The sequence below is a fragment of the Haliotis cracherodii genome, unplaced genomic scaffold (assembly GCF_022045235.1).
Source record: "Haliotis cracherodii isolate W230 unplaced genomic scaffold, xgHalCrac1.p SCAF_11, whole genome shotgun sequence".
Taxonomy (NCBI): Eukaryota; Metazoa; Mollusca; class Gastropoda; order Lepetellida; family Haliotidae; genus Haliotis; species Haliotis cracherodii.
The window spans coordinates 22,212,584-22,235,882 of NW_027266266.1; the positions used below are offsets into that span (position 1 = coordinate 22,212,584).

At 39.7% G+C, this 23,299-nt stretch overlaps 2 protein-coding genes across 5 annotated transcripts in view; one reads left to right on the plus strand and one right to left on the minus strand.

Annotated features, from left to right (window-relative positions):
- LOC139456333 (protein unc-93 homolog A-like) overlaps positions 1 to 1,564 on the minus strand; it is a 99,884-nt gene extending 98,320 nt beyond the window's left edge. For 2 of the 3 annotated variants that reach the window (XM_071237972.1, XM_071237973.1), the window contains exon 1: positions 391 to 1,564. The gene's annotated coding sequence lies outside the window, so the exon portion shown is untranslated. The remainder of the gene's footprint in view (positions 1 to 390) is intronic. The other variant, XM_071237974.1, reaches the window with a different exon arrangement.
- LOC139456334 (serine dehydratase-like) overlaps positions 1 to 23,299 on the plus strand; it is a 30,082-nt gene that overhangs the window by 2,213 nt on the left and 4,570 nt on the right. Inside the window, exons 1-6 of one of the 2 annotated variants that reach the window (XM_071237975.1) lie at positions 1,705 to 1,834; positions 3,906 to 4,061; positions 10,208 to 10,363; positions 11,076 to 11,151; positions 19,835 to 19,874; positions 20,562 to 20,789. In XM_071237975.1, the coding sequence (XP_071094076.1) occupies positions 3,909 to 4,061; positions 10,208 to 10,363; positions 11,076 to 11,151; positions 19,835 to 19,874; positions 20,562 to 20,789 (653 nt within the window). In that variant the 5' untranslated portion in view covers positions 1,705 to 1,834; positions 3,906 to 3,908. Of the gene's footprint in view, positions 1 to 1,704; positions 1,835 to 3,905; positions 4,062 to 10,207; positions 10,364 to 11,075; positions 11,152 to 19,834; positions 19,875 to 20,561; positions 20,790 to 23,299 lie in introns of those variants that run through there. The other variant, XM_071237976.1, reaches the window with a different exon arrangement.

Sequence of the window (23,299 nt, forward strand, 5' to 3'; positions counted from 1 at the left end):
AGTAAAATCCAATTTTCAAGTGTATATTTTCTTTTGCCAGGTAGATTACTTTCCTTGTATCTCTATATGTTGTTTACAAACACTGAAATTGTTGTTTTTATTAGGATGTTATTGACATATTTAAGTTTGTAAATAGTATACAAGTCTCTGTGCATGAGTAATTGTAAAAAAAGATATTTTTGGCTGGCTCCAGGGAAACATGTCAACAGAGTGTCAGTCCAAAAATAATTTGATAAAGATTTTGGAAAAAAGGATATAGATAGTAAATAAAAACTCCAGGTCGTATTCAGTAAACAAGAAACTGCGTCGTCAACAAAATATGTGCACTCAGGATAAGAGTACAAGGAATCTATAATAGGTAACTTAAGCCGTGTAGCTATCGGTACTTACCATAATGTTTAGCAGATGATCGTTAACAGCTTCCTCTGGAATTTGCACAAGCATATGGACATAGTTCTTAACACCACGCTTCTCTCGTGTGTGCGTTAGACGTATTGCGTTGTTATCAATCAACGGGTTGACTTTCTGGAGCGCAATCCACAAGTGTCACGGAATTAAATCTTCCCTGCACGACTCTGGTTTGTAATCCCGCTAACAAAACCGTCATTAGCGATACCCAGTACCCACAGGCTTGATATCCTACACACGGGCGTTGTGCCGCACTGGAGTATTGATTGCGTAGCTTAACCAACAGATTAAAAACCAAATTCGCAACGATACAATATAGCTATATTTCCCTTGGAGAAATTACAGCATTTTAATCCTCAACCCATCTCGGTTCCTTCAATGTATTCTTGCTGAAAGCGACAGTTTGGAGTGATATTTTTTGTGTAGCATCCACAGGAAAGAAATCCTTTCTAATCATTCGCATGTCTTTTGTGAAAACTTCCGGGATCCTGAATGTGTGGAGCTCGGCCTTTCATCTCCGTGAATGGGCTAACCAAAGTTCCAAGAATTTCTAAAGCCAGGAACCGAGCTAAACCAGTTCCACTCAATTTCGGTACAAGGGCTATGTAAACAGGCGTAATGTTAGTCGCTGATGCCTGTGAACTTCAATAACAGATATACCAGTCCACTGACTAGAGCCCGGGCCGTCCCACAGTGTATTTGATCGTCGGAGAAGCACTCAAACTTAATAAATAGATTCCTGATACGGGAATCGATACAGACTCCACGCACCCTATCCTGACCCTGTCCGGCGTTTTATGTATGAATGAGCTATTCCAGCGGATAAGCACTCCGTCTTCTGGGCCAGCAGAATGGAGTGTTTATATCTGTTTCTTGCTTAAGGTTATGCGCATTTGTGTGAATGGCATATATTTGCGGACCGTTATTCGCTTGACATATTCTGCACACGCATTGACAGGCTGAAATTAGTAACTTACAATTTTCGCTTTGGGTTTCAGTTGCTTAGACAGGCCACAGCGCCTTGTCGGCGAGTCCAGCAGGCGGCACAACAAAATTACCCATAATTTTGTTCCCCGACAAGAACCTGGAAGCATGCCAGAGAGATAGGTTTTCCTGAATTTGGAGTAGTCTATGTCAGAGCAAGCGATACTGTAAGCGGCTCATTCGAAAGGCGATGACTCCGGCTCGGTTGTTTGGTTGAAGCGTTGGGATTTCTATAAATAATCCACCACCTGGGGAATCCCCGATTTACAGTTGCGAGTTGTAATTTGTAAAGCCGGGTTTCATTGGCTACTTTTTAAGGAGATTGGCCAATGAAGTGAAGGCTTATTTGCGCGCTTGAGAAGTGTAAACTTCCGGTCTTTCCACGTTGTCCGTCTTTGGTCCCCGATTTTTTCTAGCGATACAAACTGTGGATTGATACGACGTAAGCATTGTTTTAATTGCAAATTGTTGACTAAGATGTAGATTCATATTTATATACCATTCATGCAGGATGATGGGGTCATTTTAATTTGATTGTGTGAACTGACATTGCCAAGGACGAGATGTAAATTGCAATACATTGTAGGATGAACAGAGTCACTCTTTAAAATGTTGATCAGATAGTAAAATCTCTCGAAAATAGCACAATTATACAATTTCAGAACTTTTCAATTTTATCAAAAGTAGCAAAAGTCATTGCCAGAATACCTATAGAAAAGCATAAATATTTTTGAGTAGTTGAATAAATTCATATGACTCGGCAAACTTGCTGGTAATGTTATAGCGGTATCCCATATCCTTGTCATGAGTGACTCAGTGAGAGGCATTCACAATGATGACCAGGGGGGGTTAAAATATGTGTGACTTGTCTGATTGTGTGTCATTATTCCCCAATTAATGATATGAAACATTATTCGTGCCATCAATCACTTATTTGACTTAAGACTTGCCGTAAAAGGCGACTATGCTTGTCGTAAGAGGCGACTAACGGAATCGGGTGGTCAGGCTCACTGACTTGGTTGAAGCATGTCATCGATCCCAATTGCGTGGATTGATGCTCATATGATGTCAATCACTGGATTGTCTGGTCCAGACTCGATTATTAACAGACCGCCGTCATATAGCTGGAATATTGCTGAGTACGGCGTTAAACAACAAACAATAAACACACAAACTTCATTCACTCCCTTCTTTATTCACTCCCTTCTTTATTCACTCAGATTTCTTCATTCACTCCCTTCTTTATTCACTCACATTTCTTCATTCTCTCCCTTCTTTATTCAGTCTCTTCTTTATTCACTCACATTTCTTCATTCACTCCCTCCTTTATTCACTCCCTTCTTTATTCACTCACATTTCTTCATTCACTAACTTCTTTATTCACTTACTTCTTTATTCACTCACATTTCTTCATTCATTCACTCACATTTATCCACTCACTTCTTTATTCACTCACATTTCTTCATTCATTCACTCACTTTATTCACTCACTTCTTTATTCACTCACATTTCTTCATTCACTCACTTCTTTATTCACTCACATTTGGACGTTCTCTCGCTTCTATATTTACTCACATTTCGTCGTTCTCTCACTTCTTTATTCACTCACATTCGTTGTCTCTCACTTCTTTATTCACTCACATTTCATCATTCTCTCACTTCTTTATTCACTCAAATTTCATCATTCTCTCACTTCTTTATTCACTCACATTTCATCATTCTCTCACTTCTTTATTCACTCACATTTCGTTGTCTCTCACTTCTTTATTCACTCACATTTTGTCGTTCTCTCACTTCTTTATTCACTCACATTTCGTTGTCTCTCACTTCTTTATTCACTCAAATTTCATCATTCTCTCACTTCTTTATTCACTCACATTTCATCATTCTCTCACTTCTTTATTCACTCACATTTCATCATTATCTCACTTCTTTATTCACTCACATTTCGTTGTCTCACTTCTTTATTCACTCACATTTCGTCGTTCTCTCACTTCTCTATTCACTCACATTTCGTTGTCTCTCACTTCTTTATTCACTCACATTTCGTCGTTCTCTCACTTTATTCACTCACATTTCGTTGTCTCTCACTTCTTTATTCACTCACATTTCATCATTCTCTCACTTCTTTATTCACTCACATTTGGACGTTCTCTCGCTTCTATACTTACTCACATTTTGTCGTTCTCTCGCTTCTTTATTCACTCACATTTCATTGTTCTCTCACTTCTTTATTCACTCACATTTCGTCGTTCTGTCACTTCTTTATTCACTCACATTTTGTCGTTCTCTCACTTTATTCACTCACATTTCGTTGTTTTCTCACTTCTTTATTCACTCACATTTCGTTGTCTCACTTCTTTATTCACTCACATTTCGTCATTCTCTCACTTCTTTATTCACTCACATTTCATCATTCTCTCACTTCTTTATTCACTCACATTTCGTCGTTCTCTCACTTCTTTATTCACTCACATTTCGTCGTTCTCTCACTTCTCTCCTCACGGTTACAGAGGATGGCTGATGAGGAGCAGCTGTACTATGTGACCCCGACTGTCCGCAGTGGACCGATGTCAAGAGTGTCTGGTTGTGAGGTCTACCTCAAGCTTGAGAATCTCCAGGCCCCCGCCTCCTTTAAAATCAGGGGAGTCTCGAACCTCTGTAAAAAGGTTAGACTGGCCAAGTGTCTATTTTAGTGAAGAACAGTCCCCGTTGTATTCTGCGGCCACAAAATCAATATTATGCACTCAATTTTTTAAAATTCTGCAACCCAATTTTGACAATTGTGCACAAAATTCTGCTTTTAAGCTTAGTTTTCGTTAATTTTGTAGTTTTTCACCTGTTGACTTGTGGCAGTTATTTTTATGATAAACATATCCATGGCTAGATTAGCTTTTTCCATGGCTAGATTAGCTTTTTCCATGGCTAGATTAGCTTTTTGAAGTGAATTAGACCACGAGTGTAAACATACAGACATGCTTTTCTGTAATTTCAGTTAGCAATATTACAAATGTCAAGCTCACAAAATCCATTTACACATTTAAATTCAGCTTTCAACTCACATGTTGAAATTCTGCAATATATTTGGCTGTTTGACGAATTCAGCAGCAGATAAATGAAAAATTCCGCACAAGTTCTGCACAAAGTGTGGTTCTCTGCAAGGTAAGTTAAGTACATTTCTGCAAAATATTTTCCACGACTGCAGAATCTCCGAATACAGTGGGGACTGGAAGATGTGTTCAAAGTCTGGCAAAACTTTCATCGATGAAGCAGGCATCAACAACAAAAATGCAATTTGAACCATTGTTCAACAAATGATATATACCTTGGATTCAGGACATACCAATTCAATAGTTGGAGTTTCACTCCAATCTGCCTCACTACCAAACACCGTGAAGATCTGGAGTAGAACCTGTGTTTGCCGTCAAAGGCGACTTTGCTTGTCGAAAGAGGCGACAGACGGGATTGGGTGGTCAGGCTCACTGACTTGGTTGATGCATGTCATGGATTCCAATTGCATGGATCAATACTCATGATGTCAATCACTGGATTGTTATGTCCAGACTCGATTAAATACAGACTGTGGTCATGTAGCTGGAATATTGCTGAGTGCAGTGTTAAACAACAAACCAAACCAAACCAAACAACTCACTTCTTTACTCACTCACATTTCTTTATTCACTCACTTCTTCATTCACTCACTCACATTTCTTTATTCACTCACTTCTTTAATCACTCACTTCTTCATTCACTCACTTTGTATTCACTCACTTCTTCATTCACTCACTCACATTTCTTATTCACTCACTTCTTATTCACTCATTTCTTATTCACTCACGTCTTCATTCACTCACTCACTTCTTATTCACTCATTTCTTATTCACTCACTTCTTCATTCACTCATTTCTTATTCACCCACTTCTTCATTCACTCACTCACTTCTTCATTTACTCATTTCTTATTCACTCACTTCTTCATTCACTCACTCACTTCTTCATTCACTCACTTCTTATTCACACACTTCTTATTCACTCACTTCTTCATTCACTCACTTCTTATTCACTCACTTCTTATTCACTCACTCACACTTCTTATTCACTCACTTCTTCATTCACTCCCTTCTTTATTCACTCTCTTCTTATTCACTCACTTCTTATTCACTCACTTCTTCATTCACTCACACTTTTTATTCACTCACTTCTTCATTCACTCACTTCCCATTCACTCACTTCTTATTCACTCACTTTTTCATTCACTCACTCACATTTCTTATTCACTCACTTCTTCATTCACTCACACTTCTTATTCACTCACTTCTTCATTCACTCTCTTCTTATTCACTCACTTCTTCATTCACTCACTTCTTATTCACTCACTTCTTCATTCATTCACTCACACTTCTTATTCACTCACTTCTTCATTCACTCACACTTCTTATTCACTCACTTCTTCATTCACTCACTTCTTATTCACTCACTTCTTCATTCACTCACTTCTTATTCACTCACTTCTTCATTCACTCACTCACACTTCATATTCACTCACTTCTTCATTCACTCACTCACATTTCTTTACTAACTCACTTCTTTATTTCGATTATATACAGAATGTGGGCATACACTATACACTACCAAACACCCTCCCCACACCAATTTCATTAGAATCAGATCATTTCCACCGACACAGTGCCTCTCTTGAGTCAAGATCTTGGGACACAACTACAGCAGGGCGCGCCAGGTTATCCCTGAGTGAACTTCGACTGCCCAATCTCAATTACTCATGGGTTCATCAGATGTCGGATGGCTAGAACAATTCAGCTGTATTTCTTTACCACCTTGATTCATAAATTCAGCATTTTAAGAAGAATAATTTTTTTTAAATTTTGGATTCTCATTGGTGTATTAATATACCCAAAACACTGAACACAAGGGATTGCAATTAGGGGTGTCATGATAAATCAAAATATCGATATATTGCTATTGGTGAGCACTTAAAGTCAGTAAATTGATTGTTAAATCAGTTTCCGATCAATAGTATCAATTTCAGTTAGGAATATTGATAGTTTCGATTATATTTACCATATCAATAAAAGACATACAATGCTGTTCAAACTTGTTTTTCTTTTGATCATGAGTGATAGTAATTTACACATAGTAATGTGGAAGTTTCTTTTTCTTAAATCATTATGGTAAAGAACAAACAAATCAGTCATATCTCAAACTTTACTTTTTACTTGTTGTTATGGTAATTACATTCAAAGGAAACTTCAGTTTCATGGTTCAATTCAACTCCAAAATCCATCTAAAATGATACACTGAAAACTATCAATAGTTATCGCACTAGTTTCTTTCAATATCAATAGTTATCGCACTAGTTTCTTTCAATATCAATAGTTATCGCAATAGTTTCTTTCAATATCAATAGTTATCGCAATAGTGATTTCCAGACCAATAGTCACCACTAAGTATAACGTACTTTAAATCTGGAATGTTTTGCAAGCAGGAAAGTACTGCGAAAACTGTGAGTGACACACTCAAAATAGTTTCATATCGCAGTCATTATTAAGACCAACTAAGCAACAACAAACCAAAAATGAATGTTTCTTTAATTCCCTTCCGACCACCTCTGTGGTCTTGTGGTAGAGCGTTGGCCCCGTGAGCGGAAGGTCCGGGGTTTGATCTGTGGCCACGTCCTACCAAAAGACGTTAAAAGATGGTACTTGTTGTTACCCTGTCTGGCGCTCGGCATTAAGGGGCTAAAACAAGGACTGGTCATCTCGGAGTCAGTATACTGTGTCTGAGTGGGGTATTCATGTTAAAATGCGGCATGGTATCTCAGTGTGCTAGCACTATAAATCGACATCTCTCTGGACTATATAGTACAAGCGGCCACACACACAAGTGCATGCACATCGCTATATAAGTGCAATAATCTTGGACGCGACGTTAAACCCAATTTCACTTCCAGTGATCTTTCAAGAGGCTGTTTAGGCTGTTGTTAGCCAATCTCAATAATTCCATGGCGGAACACTGTCCAGATTTACCGTATTGAATACCCAAAGAACCTTCGTAACACCAAATGTGAACGATAACTAACAACATATCTGGAGCCACGTATGTATATAGACCTAGGTAAATTTCTGATAAAATATTATGATATAATTGAAAAAGATGCTTAATGTGACTTTTTTCACTTTAATCAGTTTGTTAGCATCTTTGACTCATGATGAACTATAAACAATGGCGAAAATGTTAATAGGGGGTAAACATTATACCAGTACCAACAACATGCACTGAGGATGCTTCGGAAATGATCATTTTTTGTGAACCCTGTTATCATATTTGATAAGTTTCCAACAAATAGCTTCTGAGGAGCTAAAACACAAAAAACAGCTTCATTAAGATGTCGTTAAGATAAATATGGCTAAAATGAATATTTTATGCCACTTGTCACATTCCATCTGATAGAAGGATCTAAGTGTCTCTCCTTCAGCGCCAACACATGTTACGCTCATAACAGTCTTTGCAACGACAGAATGCTTTTTGGCGATGACATTTCCCATTGCTTTCAGCTATCAAAATGGGGAATGCATTGAGAATATGCCTGAGTGCAATCTGGCTTTACAGAGTTATCTCCCTTGTTAAGATTTTATCAAGTGTGTTGGTATGTTTTGGAGAGGATTTTTTGTTGCAGTTACTGTTCTGTTTAACAGATTAACAATCCTCCAAGTCATTAAGAGTGCACCAGTCTACACATTTTATCTTAATTGCATCAAGGGTTGGCTATTTATGGGTTTGGAGATTCATTGGGAGCATGTATTTACATAAAATGGTTCCGAGTGATGACGTCAGCAGTGGGCAGAATACCATCTGAGAATGCACCAAATGTAAAATAAACTGTTTCTGTGTGTCACTGGAATGGATTTAACTGATGAAATTGAAGTGTATTTTGATGAATATCCCACGGACATGGATTTATCTTGACATGCTTCGAGGCCGATATTCGGCCCCAAGTCAAGCTAGCTGCAACAAAAGTTCCCAGATTGGAATTAAAACATTCCTGTATCATGTTGATAAGGTTTTATGATCTGAAGTGATGGCTTGGTCGGGGCAACTTCACTGATACATAGGCACATAAGATGGTCCAACATTGCAATTGTATTCAGGAAAGCGCCATTATTTAAATGATTTAAATGTTTATGTCATGTAATTCATTCCCATCCTTAAAAGAGGCTGTAAATAACGTTGATTTATCATATAGGAAATAAACGACCTTGTGGTTTATTCTTCCTTTAGTGTTTTGTTGTACGATAACTAACTGTTTCACATCAATTCTTTCTTTAATAAAGATTTGTGAAGAAATAGTGATATGCGTGCTGAAAATGCTAAATTGGGTAATTACTCACAATTTGTGGACGTTTCCATGCATATTTGTACATAAGCAACTCAAAATCTATTAAGTAATGTTTAAATTTGCATGTATTACATATTCTATTTTGGCTGGTAACTGTGCTGGGATATCCATTCCGTCCATTTACTGTCTGAAATAACTGCCCACCTGCCTGCGTGAAATTTTCCTCCACCTTTATCGCTTGTCTGTCAGATAATTTTTAGACTACATACACATTCAGTTTTATTATAACTCCTCGTAGATTCTCAGTTAATTGTTTGCAACATTTCAACGGATTCAAGACACGATTTGTCTCTTATTTTCACAATATTTCAATATTTATAAAGTCTGAATGCGGGCAGGGGACTTTAAAAATGGGCAGATAACATTTATTGGTCACCTGCCCTGCTGTCTTGTTAGGTTTAATTTCAAACACTGTGTCCATTACCTGATTACACTGCAATGATTAACAACTGAAAATCTAAAAAAATTCGAACTTATCGTGTAGCTTTACAGATTATGAATATTGTCCTTTGAGCGAGAAGCTTATTTGAATTAAGATGGTCGCAAAGACAGGAGATGCAAAGACTGGAGGTGCAAAAACAGGATATAAAGGTCCTGATATTTTACTTTGAAACAGCTGAATATATACCTCTACACTCCACCTCTACACTCGTAAAACTACAGGCTCATTGTTTATGTTCAATGTTCTGGGAGAATGCTTCTATTCAAACGTAGCTTGTTTTCTCGTTTTGTGGATTTCACTTACACTTCTGACAGATTGGCAAGGCATGCTTGAGCTAGACAGAAAAACATTTGAATTTATGAGGTGTTTGGAATGAGAAGCTTGTTTGTTTTATTGTTGTTTATGCTCACATAAATTTCAAGCATTCTCTCTTCTCGTAAACCCTTTTGCGGCAAATCCCATTTCTCCAGAAAAGAAAGAATGGACAATTGGTCAATGAATTGTATTTTAATGACAGATTAAGTGGACACGTGAGAGACAAATTTGTTGGTATGACAAACGTGACAAAGTTGACATGAATATTGGCAAATTTAGTAACCATGACAACTGATAAATTGCATGGTCATATAACACTTTGATTTCAATGATGTGAAACCCATTCTTTACTTGTACTTGTTTGAAGGTTTTAGGTAAATGAGACTTCTCACACCTTGGGTGGAATTCCAGGAAAGAATTTAACAAACTGCCAAATACAAGTTATGTGTTGACCACAAAAAAGTGCAAGATAGTCTTAGTATTACTGCACAATGTTCAAGATATTCAAATAACATTGTGAGAAAAATGTTGTGAAATGTCTTTTTTAGATTTGTTTTACTTTCTTCTTTATTTTATATTTTTCCAACCACGATTAGATTAAAGAAGGTCAAGGCTAAAATGTCTAAAGAAATTGTTTGTCTTTAGGCTGTGAGGGGGAGAAACTGCCAACATCTAGTCTGTGCTTCTGGGGGCAATGCTGGAATGGCGGCAGCGTATGCAGGGATGAAACTAAAAACCCCAGCAACAATTGTCCTCCCAGAGAGTACATCAGCACAAGTTGCAGAAAATCTCAGACAGCTGGTATGTCCTATTTTTGCTATGATTTCAATGTATGCTACAATATTGTTCTTTATTCTCAAATAAACTTCTTATAACAGGATTGGGTGGTCAGGCTCACTGACTTGGTTGATGCATGTAATTGTATCCCATTTGCGGGGATCGATGATCATGATGTCAATCACTTGATTGTCTGGTCCAGACTCGATTATTTACAGACCGCCATCATATCGCTGAAATAATGCAGTGTGTGGCGTTAAACAACAAACAAGCAAACAAATCACTTTGATGCATTTAGATGAAATTTGTTCATGTAAATGAAGTCATATGATTCAATATGTTAAAAGGTACCTGGTTTTATTAAGTTTTCATAGAATAGTGTTGTCAAATGAACAAAATGCTTTTTTCAATCCTGAACTTAACAAACTTGTAGCAAGAGAAATCAACCGTTATGTTCTTGAACGATTATGGCAGCTGATTGGCCGAGCTCAGCTAGCACTGTACACCCAAACATGTTGAGTGATAAGTATGGTTTTACACCGCTTTTAGCAATATTCCAGCAATATCACAGCGGGGGACACCAGAAAATGGGCTTCACATTTTGTACCCATGTCGGGAATCAAACCTGGGTCTTCGGCGTGACGATCGAATGCTTTAACCAGTAGGCTACCCAATTGCCCCCCCATCCCCCACCCCCACCCCAACATGTTGAATAAAATGTTTGTGTCCATTCCAGGGAGCAGAGGTACTGGTCCATGGGAAGGTCTTCGACCATGCCAACAAGTTTGCCATGGAACTTGCTGCTAAGCCAGGTTATTATCACACCTTATCAGCAGTGTTTTTTTCAATTTTGTTGTGACTGTGTGAATATAATAATAATGATAATAAACGCTTGGATGAGGTAGGCTGGCCTGAAAAGTGAAACAGAAGGCTTTCTGTTTGCTGCTCAGGACCAGTCACTTCCCACTCGAAACTGTCAATGTTTGATTTTGCATCAAAATGTAAATATGAAATGTAGATTATGTAATGAATTTAATGAGACTGTCCAACACATTGTCAGTGGATGCCCGGCTTTGGCACAGACACAGTATCTTAAGCGACACGATGGAGTAGCTCGATCATTTAATTGCCGCCTTCGTCATGCTTGTCGTTTTGACACAGAGGTCCAGCCATGGTACGACCGGGAATATGTAGAGGGCATCATGGATAATGATAAATACAAAATTCTTTGGAATAGGCCCATTTATAGCCTCAGATGTATCCAGGCCAACAAACCTGATCTTGTCCTTTTTGATAAATAAAATGAAATCATTTATATTATTAGATTTTCTGTCCCTTTTGACACTAATGTGATTGACAAGATTCAGGAAAAACATGGCAAATATGCAGACCTCGCTTTCGAAATGTCACGCCTGCATCCCAAGTGCCAAGTTGTCCGAGTCCCCATTGTTCTCGGTGCCTTAAGTTTGGTACCTCCCAATCTGTTGACTGACATTGGGAGAGTACCCGGGTTTACTACCAGGAATACAGCCCTTTTATCGATTTGGGGGATGCAGAAGGCTGCAGCTGCAGTGTTGGGGATTCTTCAAATTCTCCGAAAAGTTCTGAGTGTGTTTGACTAGGCAGCGCTTCCCAGGAGAAGCCCCATTCGCTGTCTGGGCTGCATGTAGAGGGGGTAAGCCTGACTGTGCCAGGATCACCCAAACCCTCTTTGCTGCATTTTTTATGTTAATCTGTAAATAATAATAATAATAATAATAATAATAATAATAATTAAAGCTGCAAGCAGCAATGGCGGGCTCCAAGTAACACTGTGCCCAAACGTCCCTGTTCGAATCCTCAAACGGTTTCCTTGAACCAAATCCGTCAAATGTAGGCACCACTTTCAGGGTATTGTCGCAAGGAAAATGGCGTGTGCCAGGGTGTCCAGGTCTGTTCTAAAACCATTTCCGACCTCGAACATGTTCGAATCCATAAAAGGTTGGCTTGTTCCAACTCTGTCAAAAGATAGTCACCGGAAATTGCCTCTACGAAATTGGCGTGTTCCAGGGGTGTCCCAAATATAAATCAAATATTACCACCAAGCAGTGTTACTTTTAGCATACAACCAACAACAATAAATGAGATGCATATTGCACACTAACTTCATGTAAACTTGCAATAGTTTCTGTGTAGAACCTTACAAAATTTCGTTGAAAAAAAATGATCAAAATCAAAATTCAATACGTCCGTAACTTAAAAATGAATTCCAAAATCGGCTACTAAAGTTTGATGTGTTATGTATGGAGACAATTATCAAAAAGTTTGAAAGCATTTCATGCAGTGGACTCGGAGTTGTTTGCGTTGAAAGACAGGTACCCAATAAACACTGCGGAAACCTTGAATCCATAATGGCTGCCAAACCACGTGACCAGTGACCAAAGTCAAAGAACAAAAAATGAGGTACATATAGCACACTTACTTCATGTAAAACAATCAATAGTTTCTGTGGAGAACCTTACAAGATGTGATATTTATAGTAAAATTTCGATGAAAAAAAATGATCAAAATCAAAATTCAATACGGCCGTAACTTAAAAAGAATTCCAAAATCGGCTACTAAAGTTTGATGTGTTATGTATGGAGACAATTATCAAAAAGTTTGAAAGCATTTCATGCTGTGGACTCGGAGTTGTTTGCGTTTAAAGACAGGTACCCAAAAAACACTGTGGAAACCTTAAATCCATAATGGCTGCCAAACCACGAGACCAATGACCAAAGTCAAAGAACAAAAAATGCCAAGCAGCTCAAGCAGCAGATACATGCAAGGTTTCAAAGTAATCGGATAAGCGGTTGCTGAGCAATAGGGCGAAATACATCTTCAAAATATTCTGTTCTTTTAGTTATCTGCCCTTGGCTTTTGGGCCTACGGCCTTGGATTTTTGGCGGGCACTAGTACCCAAAGGTCAACATACACACACAAAATGTGAACAAAATCGAGACAGTGTATATTTTTCTAGCTCTGGTAAAAAAATCAGCGGAATAATAATAATATTAAATCAAACGCTAACACTGGGACTCTTCAGCCTTTCGGCTTGGTGACTCTTTAACAGGCTGTAACTTCTTTGTCAGTTGGGCTCCAGTCAAATGGATAAGCTTTCTGCGTTCGTCCGGGCCCCGGGTTCCTGTCGCATTGCTGAAATAAAGTGCTAAATCTGTTTCCCACCTCGTTCATATATTCGAATCCTCAAAGGGTTTAGCTGTACCAACGCCGTCAAATGTAAAGAACCTCTTGTGAGACATCACCACTACTAAATTGACCTGGTGTCTCAGGATGTTTTAACCAATTTCCAACTTCGACCATGTTCGAATCCTGAAATGGTTTGTTAGTACAAACGCCATCAAATGTAATGAACCGCTTGTGAGACATCGCCACATGTGTCCCAGTGTGTTCTTAACCCATGTTTGACTTCGACCATGTTCGAATCCCCAAATGGTTTGTTTGTACCAACGCCATCAAATGTAAAGAACCTCTTGTGAGACATCACCACTACTAAATTGACCTGGGTGTCCCAGGATGTTTTAACCAATTTCCAACTTCGACCATGTTCGAATCCTCAAATGGTTTGTTTGTACCAACGCCATCAAATGTAAGGAACCACTTTCAAGACATCGCCACATGTGCCCCAGTGTCTTCTTAACCCATGTTTGACTTCGACCATGTTCGAATCCTGAAATGGTTTGTTTGTACCAACGCCATCAAATGTAATGAACCGCTTGTGAGACATCGCCACATGTGTCCCAGTGTGTTCTTAACCCATGTTTGACTTCGACCATGTTCGAATCCCCAAATGGTTTGTTTGTACCAACGCCATCAAATGTAATGAACCGCTTGTGAGACATCACCACACGTGTCCCAGTGTTTTCTTAACCCATGTTTGACTTCGACAATGTTCGAATCCCCAAATGGTTTGCTTGTACCAACGCCATCAAATGTAAAGAACCTCTTGTGAGACATCACCACTACTAAATTGACCTGGGTGTCCCAGGATGTTTTAACCAATTTCCAACTTCGACCATGTTCGAATCCTCAAATGGTTTGTTTGTACCAACGCCATCAAATGTAAGGAACCACTATCAAGACATCGCCACATGTGCCCCAGTGTCTTCTTAACCCATGTTTGACTTCGACCATGTTCGAATCCTGAAATGGTTTGTTTGTACCAACGCCATCAAATGTAATGAACCGCTTGTGAGACATCACCACACGTGTCCAGGGTGTTCTTAACCCATGTTTGACTTCGACCATGTTCGATTCCGCATATGGTTTGCTTGTACCAACGCCATCAAATGTAATGAACCGCTTGTGAGACATCACCACATGTGTCCCAGTGTGTTTTTAACTCATGTTTGACTTCGACCATGTTCAAATCCGCATATGGTTTGCTTGTACCAACGCCATCAAATGTAATGAACCGCTTGTGAGATATCACCACACGTGTCCCAGTGTGTTCTTAACTCATGTTTGACTTCGACCATGTTCGAATCCGCATATAGTTTGCTTGTACCAACTCCGTCAAAAGATAGTCACCGTTTGCAGGACATTACCATATTGGCGTGTGCCACAGTTTCCCAGAGTGTACTAAACCAATTTACGACCTCGACCATATTCTAATCCGCAAATGGTTTGCTTTAACTAACGCCGTCAAAAATAAGCTACCCTAGCAATTGGCAATTGAGAAATGAAGAATCAAGCCAGCGAGTCTGACCACCCAATCGGATTTGTCGCCTCCTGTGACAAGCATAGTTGCCTCTTGAGACAAGCATCGGTTGAAAAAGGCCAATTCTGATCCTGGTCATCAAGGGTAGTACACACAATATTGAACGAGGCTGTGGAGAACGCTTGGATATCTGCAAAGCCAGTGAATGGGGGTGTATGGTAGATTTATGAGGCGCTTCCTTCAGTATTTGTACTCAAGTCTGATTTTTTTACTTAAATCAAATAATACCACACCAAGCAGTGGTGCTTTCAGTATGCAACCCAGCACAAAATGAGCTACATATAGTCTCAAAACTTCATGCAATCTTTCAATAGTTTCTGTTAAGAACCTTACAAGCTAAAGGTAAAATTTCGGTGAAAAAAATGATCAAAATCAAAATCCAATATGGCCGCTACTACAAATGATATCCAAAAACGGCTATGCTCATTTGTTGTGTTCTGTATGGAGACAATTCTCAGAAAGTTTGAAAGCTTTTCATGCAGTGGATTCAGAGGAGATAGTATTTGAAGACAGGTACCCCAAACACCCTTTGAAAACCTTGAATCCAATATGGTTGCCTAACCACGTGTCCAATGACCAAAGTCAAAGAACAAAAAATGTCAAGCAGCTCAAGCATCAGATACATGCAAGGTTTCGAAGTAAACGGACAAACGGTTGTGGAGCAACAGGGCAAAATATATCGTCAAAAAATACTTGTTTTTCAGTTATCTGCCCTTGGCCTTTGGGCCTATGGCCTTGGATTTTTGGCGGGCACTAGTACCCAACGGTCCACATACACATACAAAATTTGAACACAATCAGGCAAGTGGTTATTTTGCTAGGCCTGGTACAAAAATCGGCGGAATAATAAATAATAATAATAATAATAATAATAAATAATAATAATAAATCGAACGATTACAATAGGGCTCTACAGCCTTTCGGCTTGGAGCCCTAATTATATGGTATACTAATATCCATCTATAGGTGCTCAGTGGTGCCGTACATACAAAAATAAACACATTTTAAAAGTCAAATGCTTTGTGGAACAGACAGGTTTTTAGTAGTGTCTTTAACTGGGATTTAGAAGATGATGTCCTACAGACAGATGTAGATTGTTCAGAGATTAACTTTGGGTGGATAATATGTGTATCCAGGATAATCCTGTGTTATCATGCCATGTTGTGCCACGATGTGTTATCATGCCATGTTGTGCCAAGATGTGTTGTGATCATGCCGTGTTGTGCCAAGATGTGTTGTGATCATGCCGTGTTGTGCCAAGATGTGTTGTGATCATGCCGTGTTGTGCCAAGATGTGTTGTGATCATGCCGTGTTGTGCCAAGATGTGTTGTTATCTTGCCGTGTTGTGCCAAGATGTGTTGTGATCATGCCGTGTTGTGCCAAGATGTGTTGTGATCATGCCGTGTTGTGCCAAGATGTGTTGTGATCATGCCGTATTGTGCCAAGATGTGTTGTTATCTTGCCGTGTTGTGCCAAGATGTGTTGTGATCATGCCGTGTTGTGCCAAGATGTGTTGTGATCATGCCGTGTTGTGCCAAGATGTGTTGTGATCATGCCTTGTTGTGCCAAGATGTGTTGTGATCATGCCGTGTTGTGCCACGATGTGTTGTGATCATGCCATGTTGTGCCAAGATGTGTTGTTATCTTGCCTTGTTGTGCCAAGATGTGTTGTTATCTTGCCGTGTTGTGCCAAGATGTGTTGTGATCATGCCGTGTTGTGCCAAGATGTGTTGTTATCTTGCCTTGTTGTGCCAAGATGTGTTGTTATCTTGCCGTGTTGTGCCAAGATGTGTTGTGATCATGCCGTGTTGTGCCAAGATGTGTTGTTATCTTGCCTTGTTGTGCCAAGATGTGTTGTTATCTTGCCGTGTTGTGCCAAGATGTGTTGTTATCTTGCCTTGCTTTGCCAAGATGTGTTGTTATCTTGCCTTGTTGTGCCAAGATGTGTTGTGATCATGCCTTGTTGTGCCAAGATGTGTTGTTATCTTGCCTTGTTGTGCCAAGATGTGTTGTTATCATGCCGTGTTGTGCCAAGATGTGTTGTGATCATGCCGTGTTGTGCCAAGATGTGTTGTGATCATGCCGTGTTGTGCCAAGATGTGTTGTTATCATGCCTTGTTGTGCCAAGATGTGTTGTTATCATGCCTTGTTGTGCCAAGATGTGTTGTTATCTTGCCGTGTTGTGCCAAGATGTGTTGTGATCATGCCGTGTTGTGCCAAGATGTGTTGTTATCATGCCGTGTTGTGCCAAGATGTGTTTTGATCATGCCGTGTTGTGCCAAGGTGTGTTGTGATCATGCCGTGTTGTGCCAAGATGTGTTGTGATCATGCCGTGTTGTGCCAAGATGTGTTGTTATCATGCCGTGTTGTGCCAAGATGTGTTGTGATCATGCCGTGTTGTGCCAAGATGTGTTGTGATCATGCCGTGTTGTGCCAAGATGTGTTGTGATCATGCCGTGTTGTGCCAAGATGTGTTGTGATCATGCTGTGTTGTGCCAAGATGTGTTGTGATCATGCCGTGTTGTGCCAAGATGTGTTGTGATCATGCCGTGTTGTGCCAAGATGTGATTGGATTGGGAGGTCAATCTCATTGACGTATGGGCGTGAAAAAAGTGACAAAGTTGACATGAATTCTGGCAAATTTAATGACCATGACAACTGATTAATTGCATGGTCAAAATAACTGGCAAATTAGTCACCATGACAATCAACAAATGATTGAATGCATGTTACTGTGTCAATTGCATAGATCAATGTCATGAAGTCAGTCACGGGATTGTCTGGTCCAGACTGGATTATTTACAGACTGCTGTCATGTAGCGGGAACTCTTGAGTGTGCCATTAAACAACTAACAATGGATCAATCAGCCATGTGGTGGATTGTTGCTCATGCCATTAACCCCTGGTTTGTTTGTCCCCAGCATCACACCTTGCTGTCAATATCTTGGTACAGTCTGACACATGCCATCATATAGCTGGAATATAGCTGAGTGCGGTGTTAAACAATACTCTACCATGAATTTGGAATTTACTCGATTATGATTGGTCAATCAGAGGCTATAAAATCACAATAAAAAAAACTCTGATTGAAACAACTGGTTTGACGGCCGCATCACCGCGGAAGCTAATACTCATAGAATAGTACTATTTTCAGTCATTGTCGGTAGGCATATTTAAATAATTATATCTACAATTACAGGTTACAAAATGCACATATGCGGTTACTACAATATTCAAAGGATGTGTGGCAATACATCTCGTGCAGAAAAACACGACAGAAATCAACAAAGGGAATGCATTTATGTTTTGGAGACAACAGAGAGCTTGGAATTTTGGCGCTTTTCTATATACGACTGTGACGTCATATTTTTTGCGTCACAATGAGCGATATGACGTCATAATGGTGACGTGCGATGTAGAGCGAAAGCCTTGCAAAGCTTGCTTTGTTTCTTTTAGCGATCCCCACCTAATGCTAGCTTACCAAGTTGCCGTGCTTATATGCTTTCAATACCTGTCATATGTTCGAGTGAAGTATTCTGGTGTAAACAAACTGCTTGAGTATATACAGCACCATATTTTGTTTTGTGATTCCGTAATTCAGATCGATAACCCACTCAAAACACTGAACTCAACCCATGCCGCTTCACTCAGTATATTTGCTGACACCAAAGAGTTCATCGTTTTATTCAGTCATGGTAGAATGGAGATAAACATACTGTGTTTTCAATGTAAAGCTAGGTTACCTGTAGATTTAACCGCGCTAAATTTACCATTTGAAACCTTGGCGTTCGGTTCTAAATTCAATTTAGCGCGGTTAAATCTACAGGTAACCTAGCTCTACATTAAAAACACAGTATGTTTATCTCCTACTTCAAACAAACCTTCTGACTCTGATAGTATATACAAATATCTTTAAAATGAAAACTTTTGACATGCAGATATAATTAAGAAATAATTTGATTTATGATTAATGAAAGAACGCCTTTAATGTGATGCAGTTTAGGTAATTACTCAACACATATGCTGTCTGTCATTGTCAGAAATTGATTTTCTTTTATCATTTGACAAGAAAAATGAGAGAGCGTTTGAAGACACAATCAAACATCTTCATGTTTTCAGCTGATTTTAGATATTTTACAGCTGCTTCTATCATTTTTCAATGCAATGATCCATACAATCAACAACGCCTAACCACCTTCTCATCTCTTACAACTCGCATATGTTGCTGGGGGCCAAGTATGATGGATATATTATTTGCTATAATAACTGTATCCCAGAGTAACCTCATGTCTGACTCATGGCATAAAATATTCCATCTTCCCAGGGCAATGGGAGTTAACTGACTATAAAAGGCTCGATCCTGACGCCACCAGTGGCTATTACGAGTTATGTCCCTTCTATGTCCCTCCTACTGACCAATCAGATTCCATCTTTCATATCACTTGCATTTGCTTCAAACAAAATGGTGGCACCCAGTTAAGACGATCTGATCGATAATTAATCTATATTTTCCAGCCCAGTTTGTCAAGGGTGGAAACTTGACTTTTATAGTGAGTTAACTCCCTTGCATTGGGAAGATGGTTTACCACAGGAATTCAAAGTACTGATTAGTTTCCCTTTTAATGTTAATTTACTTTTATACCTTACTCATTCACTCATTCTTTAGCAGTGACTTGACCAACCACCTCCCTTTGTCCGGATGTTCATTTCTGACGCTGCGGAAACTGTTTTTCAGGGGCTGAATATATTCATCCATTTGACCACCCAGATATATGGTAGGGTAACACACATTTCATGCACATTTTTGTTTTTAAAAAATTCAAATATGATAAATAGAATTTTTCTTTAACAAAATCAAACATTTTGGAATAAAATAGTACCCTAGCAACCTATGCTCGTCAGCTGGTCCCCAATTGTCACAATATAAATCATTGGTTTGCCTGGTCCAGACTTGATTATTCACAGGTAGCCTTATTAAGCTGAATTATTGTCGACTGAGGCATAAGACAACAAATAAAACTATATTGCTCTTATATTTTTAAGTCTTCCTTAAGTTTTTCAAAGGAAGAAGAAATATTCTTTGTAAAGTTTTAGTTTGATATTTGATTATTTTAACATTATTGTTGTTGTAATAAGTTATTTGTAGGATATGCTGCCATGACATTGAAGAATGTGTGATTCTGATTAGTTTAAAAAACCTCTTATTTGTATGTTTGAAACCCTGCGCTAAAGCGCTGGGTTCCAAAATAAAATATAAGGTGTCTAGTCTACAGTGGGATTACATCAACTTTTAAAACACAGCAGGTTTATCTCCAAGTTAACTGTAACATTTGTTTATCTTATTAGCAGCCTTCATCTTAGCATATAATCAAAAAACAATCCCTAAAAAATTATTAAGATTTGTCTGACCTTCCTAAAGTTTAAAAAAATGTTAATGTGAAAAAACTCATCCACTTTTACAGGGAAGGACATGAGAGTTTGATTGTTGAGGCTGCTGCTCAGATGCCAGTCAAACCTGACGTTGTGCTGACGAGTGTCGGAGGTGGGGGGCTCCTGATCGGCATCGTCCAAGGCATGTGGAAAGTCGGGTGGAAGGATGTACCTATCATTGCCATGGAAACAGATGGGGCTAATTGTTTCAATGCAGCCATCAAGGCAGGGGAGTTAGTCACACTCCCAGACATCACAAGGTAACGAGTGGGATGAACAGGGCCCACTTGCACAAAGTGATCTTAGCGCTAAGATGATCATAACTCCCATACTTTAGCATAGGCTTACAATAGTCTTAGCGCTAAGATCGCTTTGTGCAAGTGGGCCCAGGATCTTTTGAGCAGGAAAGTGTTGGACCTGTTCCACTAACCAATTCATCGCTAAGATTTTCATATTTGCAATATTTTTCTATTTACCTTTTACAATCATGACATTATGCTGTAGCCAGACTTTCTGTCTGGTTTACAGAAGTTAAGGTGTGAAATATGGCATTCATTGTAAGAAAAAAATATCGTTTCAGATTTAATTTTTTGTAGCGTAACCCAAAATGTCTCACCTAAGGTCACTTTGTGGAACAGGGCCTAGACTAATGCCTAGTCTCTGAAAATAGATAAATTTGGTAAAAACAAACAACTCCATTTAAATTAACAGAGGCTCAGTGAGATGGGAAGTTTATGGAAAATCTAGACTTGCTTCATTTAGGGCTCTAGCATCATGGAAAGTGCTGGTCTGAAGGGGAAAAATTATGGTTCAGGGATATTTTCATCTTCCCAGGTGATGTTAACTGACTGTAAGAGTCCAGTTTCCACCCTTGCAAATATAGGCTGGAATTCCAGAGTTACATTTTGGCTGTCTTACACTGACTGGAGTTACTTCCCTTTCCTCTGTACTTTCAGTGTGAGTGAGTAGGGTTTTACGCCATTTTTAGCAATATTCCAGCAATATCACGCCGGTCTCTGTACATTCAGGCCACCTCTGAAAACATTTGTTCTTGCATTATATATTCTTTGAATGTATTTTCTCAGGGATTTATGAAGACCTGCTCAGGGCTGCTATTCAGTCCAAAGTCTGCAGCCAATGTCTGTATCAATTCCCAAAATGGAATTACAAATTTCGTAATTCATGTTGTTATAGTTACAAACAATGAGAACCAGTGTTATATTTTGTAGGGGTGGCTTGTATTTCACTGACAACAGGAACAATAAAGAAGATCAAAAGGATTCAGTGCTTAGTTTTACCCATAAACACACACACACATTCTTCCATGACAATCAAACTGCCTTGTCAGCAGAATTTATAGAAATGTCAACTCGTGATGTCATGATGAGTTATGATGTCCAATAAATATGAAAATGAATGTATAATGAATATGATGTGTCACCAAGTCATATGCAAAGTTGTCAGTTTTGAGAGAGAAAAATATAAATATCAAGGAAAATATTCATATGCCATCTACAAATGGTGACCCACTTACACAAATCTGATTATGAACTCAGATCTGGGTTAGACTTGGTCTTCAGCTTGTCATAAGAGGTGTCTAATGGGATTGGATGGTCAGACTCGCTGTCCTGGTTGATGCACGTCATCGTATCCCAATTGCATAGATGGATGCACATGGTGTCAATCACTGGATTGTCTGTTCTCGATTCAATTATTTACAATATTGCTAATCTAATATAACTGGAATTAGGGTGCGGCATGAAAGAACAAATTAACAAATAACATGACTTCCCTTTGTGTGGGTAATGGGGTAGGATATGTCCCCAGTCCCCATAATGTACCTGAGCACCCAATAATGTCCCCAGCACCCACAATGTCCCCAGCACCCCACAATGTCCCCAGCACCCACAATGTCCCCAGCACCCCACAATGTCCCCAGCACCCCACAATGTCCCCAGCACCCACAATGTCCCCAGCACCCATAATGTCCCCAGCACCCACAATGTCCCCAGCACCCACAATGTCCCCAGCACCCCACAATGTCCCCAGCCCCCACAATGTCACCAGCACCCCACAATGTCCCCAGCCCCCACAATGTCCCCAGCACCCCACAATGTCCCCAGCACCCCACAATGTCCCCAGCACCCACAATGTCCCCAGCACCCCACAATGTCCCCAGCACCCCACAATGTCCCCAGCACCCACAATGTCCCCAGCCCCCACAATGTCCCCAGCACCCACAATGTCCCCAGCACCCACAATGTCCCCAGCACCCCACAATGTCCCCAGCCCCCACAATGTCCCAAGCACCCCACAATGTCCCCAGCCCCCACAATGTCCCCAGCACCCCACAATGTCCCCAGCACCCCACAATGTCCCCAGCACCCACAATGTCCCCAGCACCCACAATGTCCCCAGCACCCCACAATGTCCCCAGCACCCACAATGTCCCCAGCACCCACAATGTCCCCAGCACCCCACAATGTCCCCAGCACCCCACAATGTCCCCAGCACCCCACAATGTCCCCAGCACCCACAATGTCCCCAGCACCCATAATGTCCCCAGCACCCCATAATTTCAGCAGTATATCTAACTATGCACGTTGCTATATAGGTGCAATAATCTTGGACATGATGTTAAACCCCATTTCACCTTACCTACAAGGATATATTTATAATTTTGTGAAGCACCCTGACAATCACTACTTAAGACTTCCATTAGCAAGGACGGCTCTGATTACTGTTTAAAAACTGAAGTTAAAAAGAATGA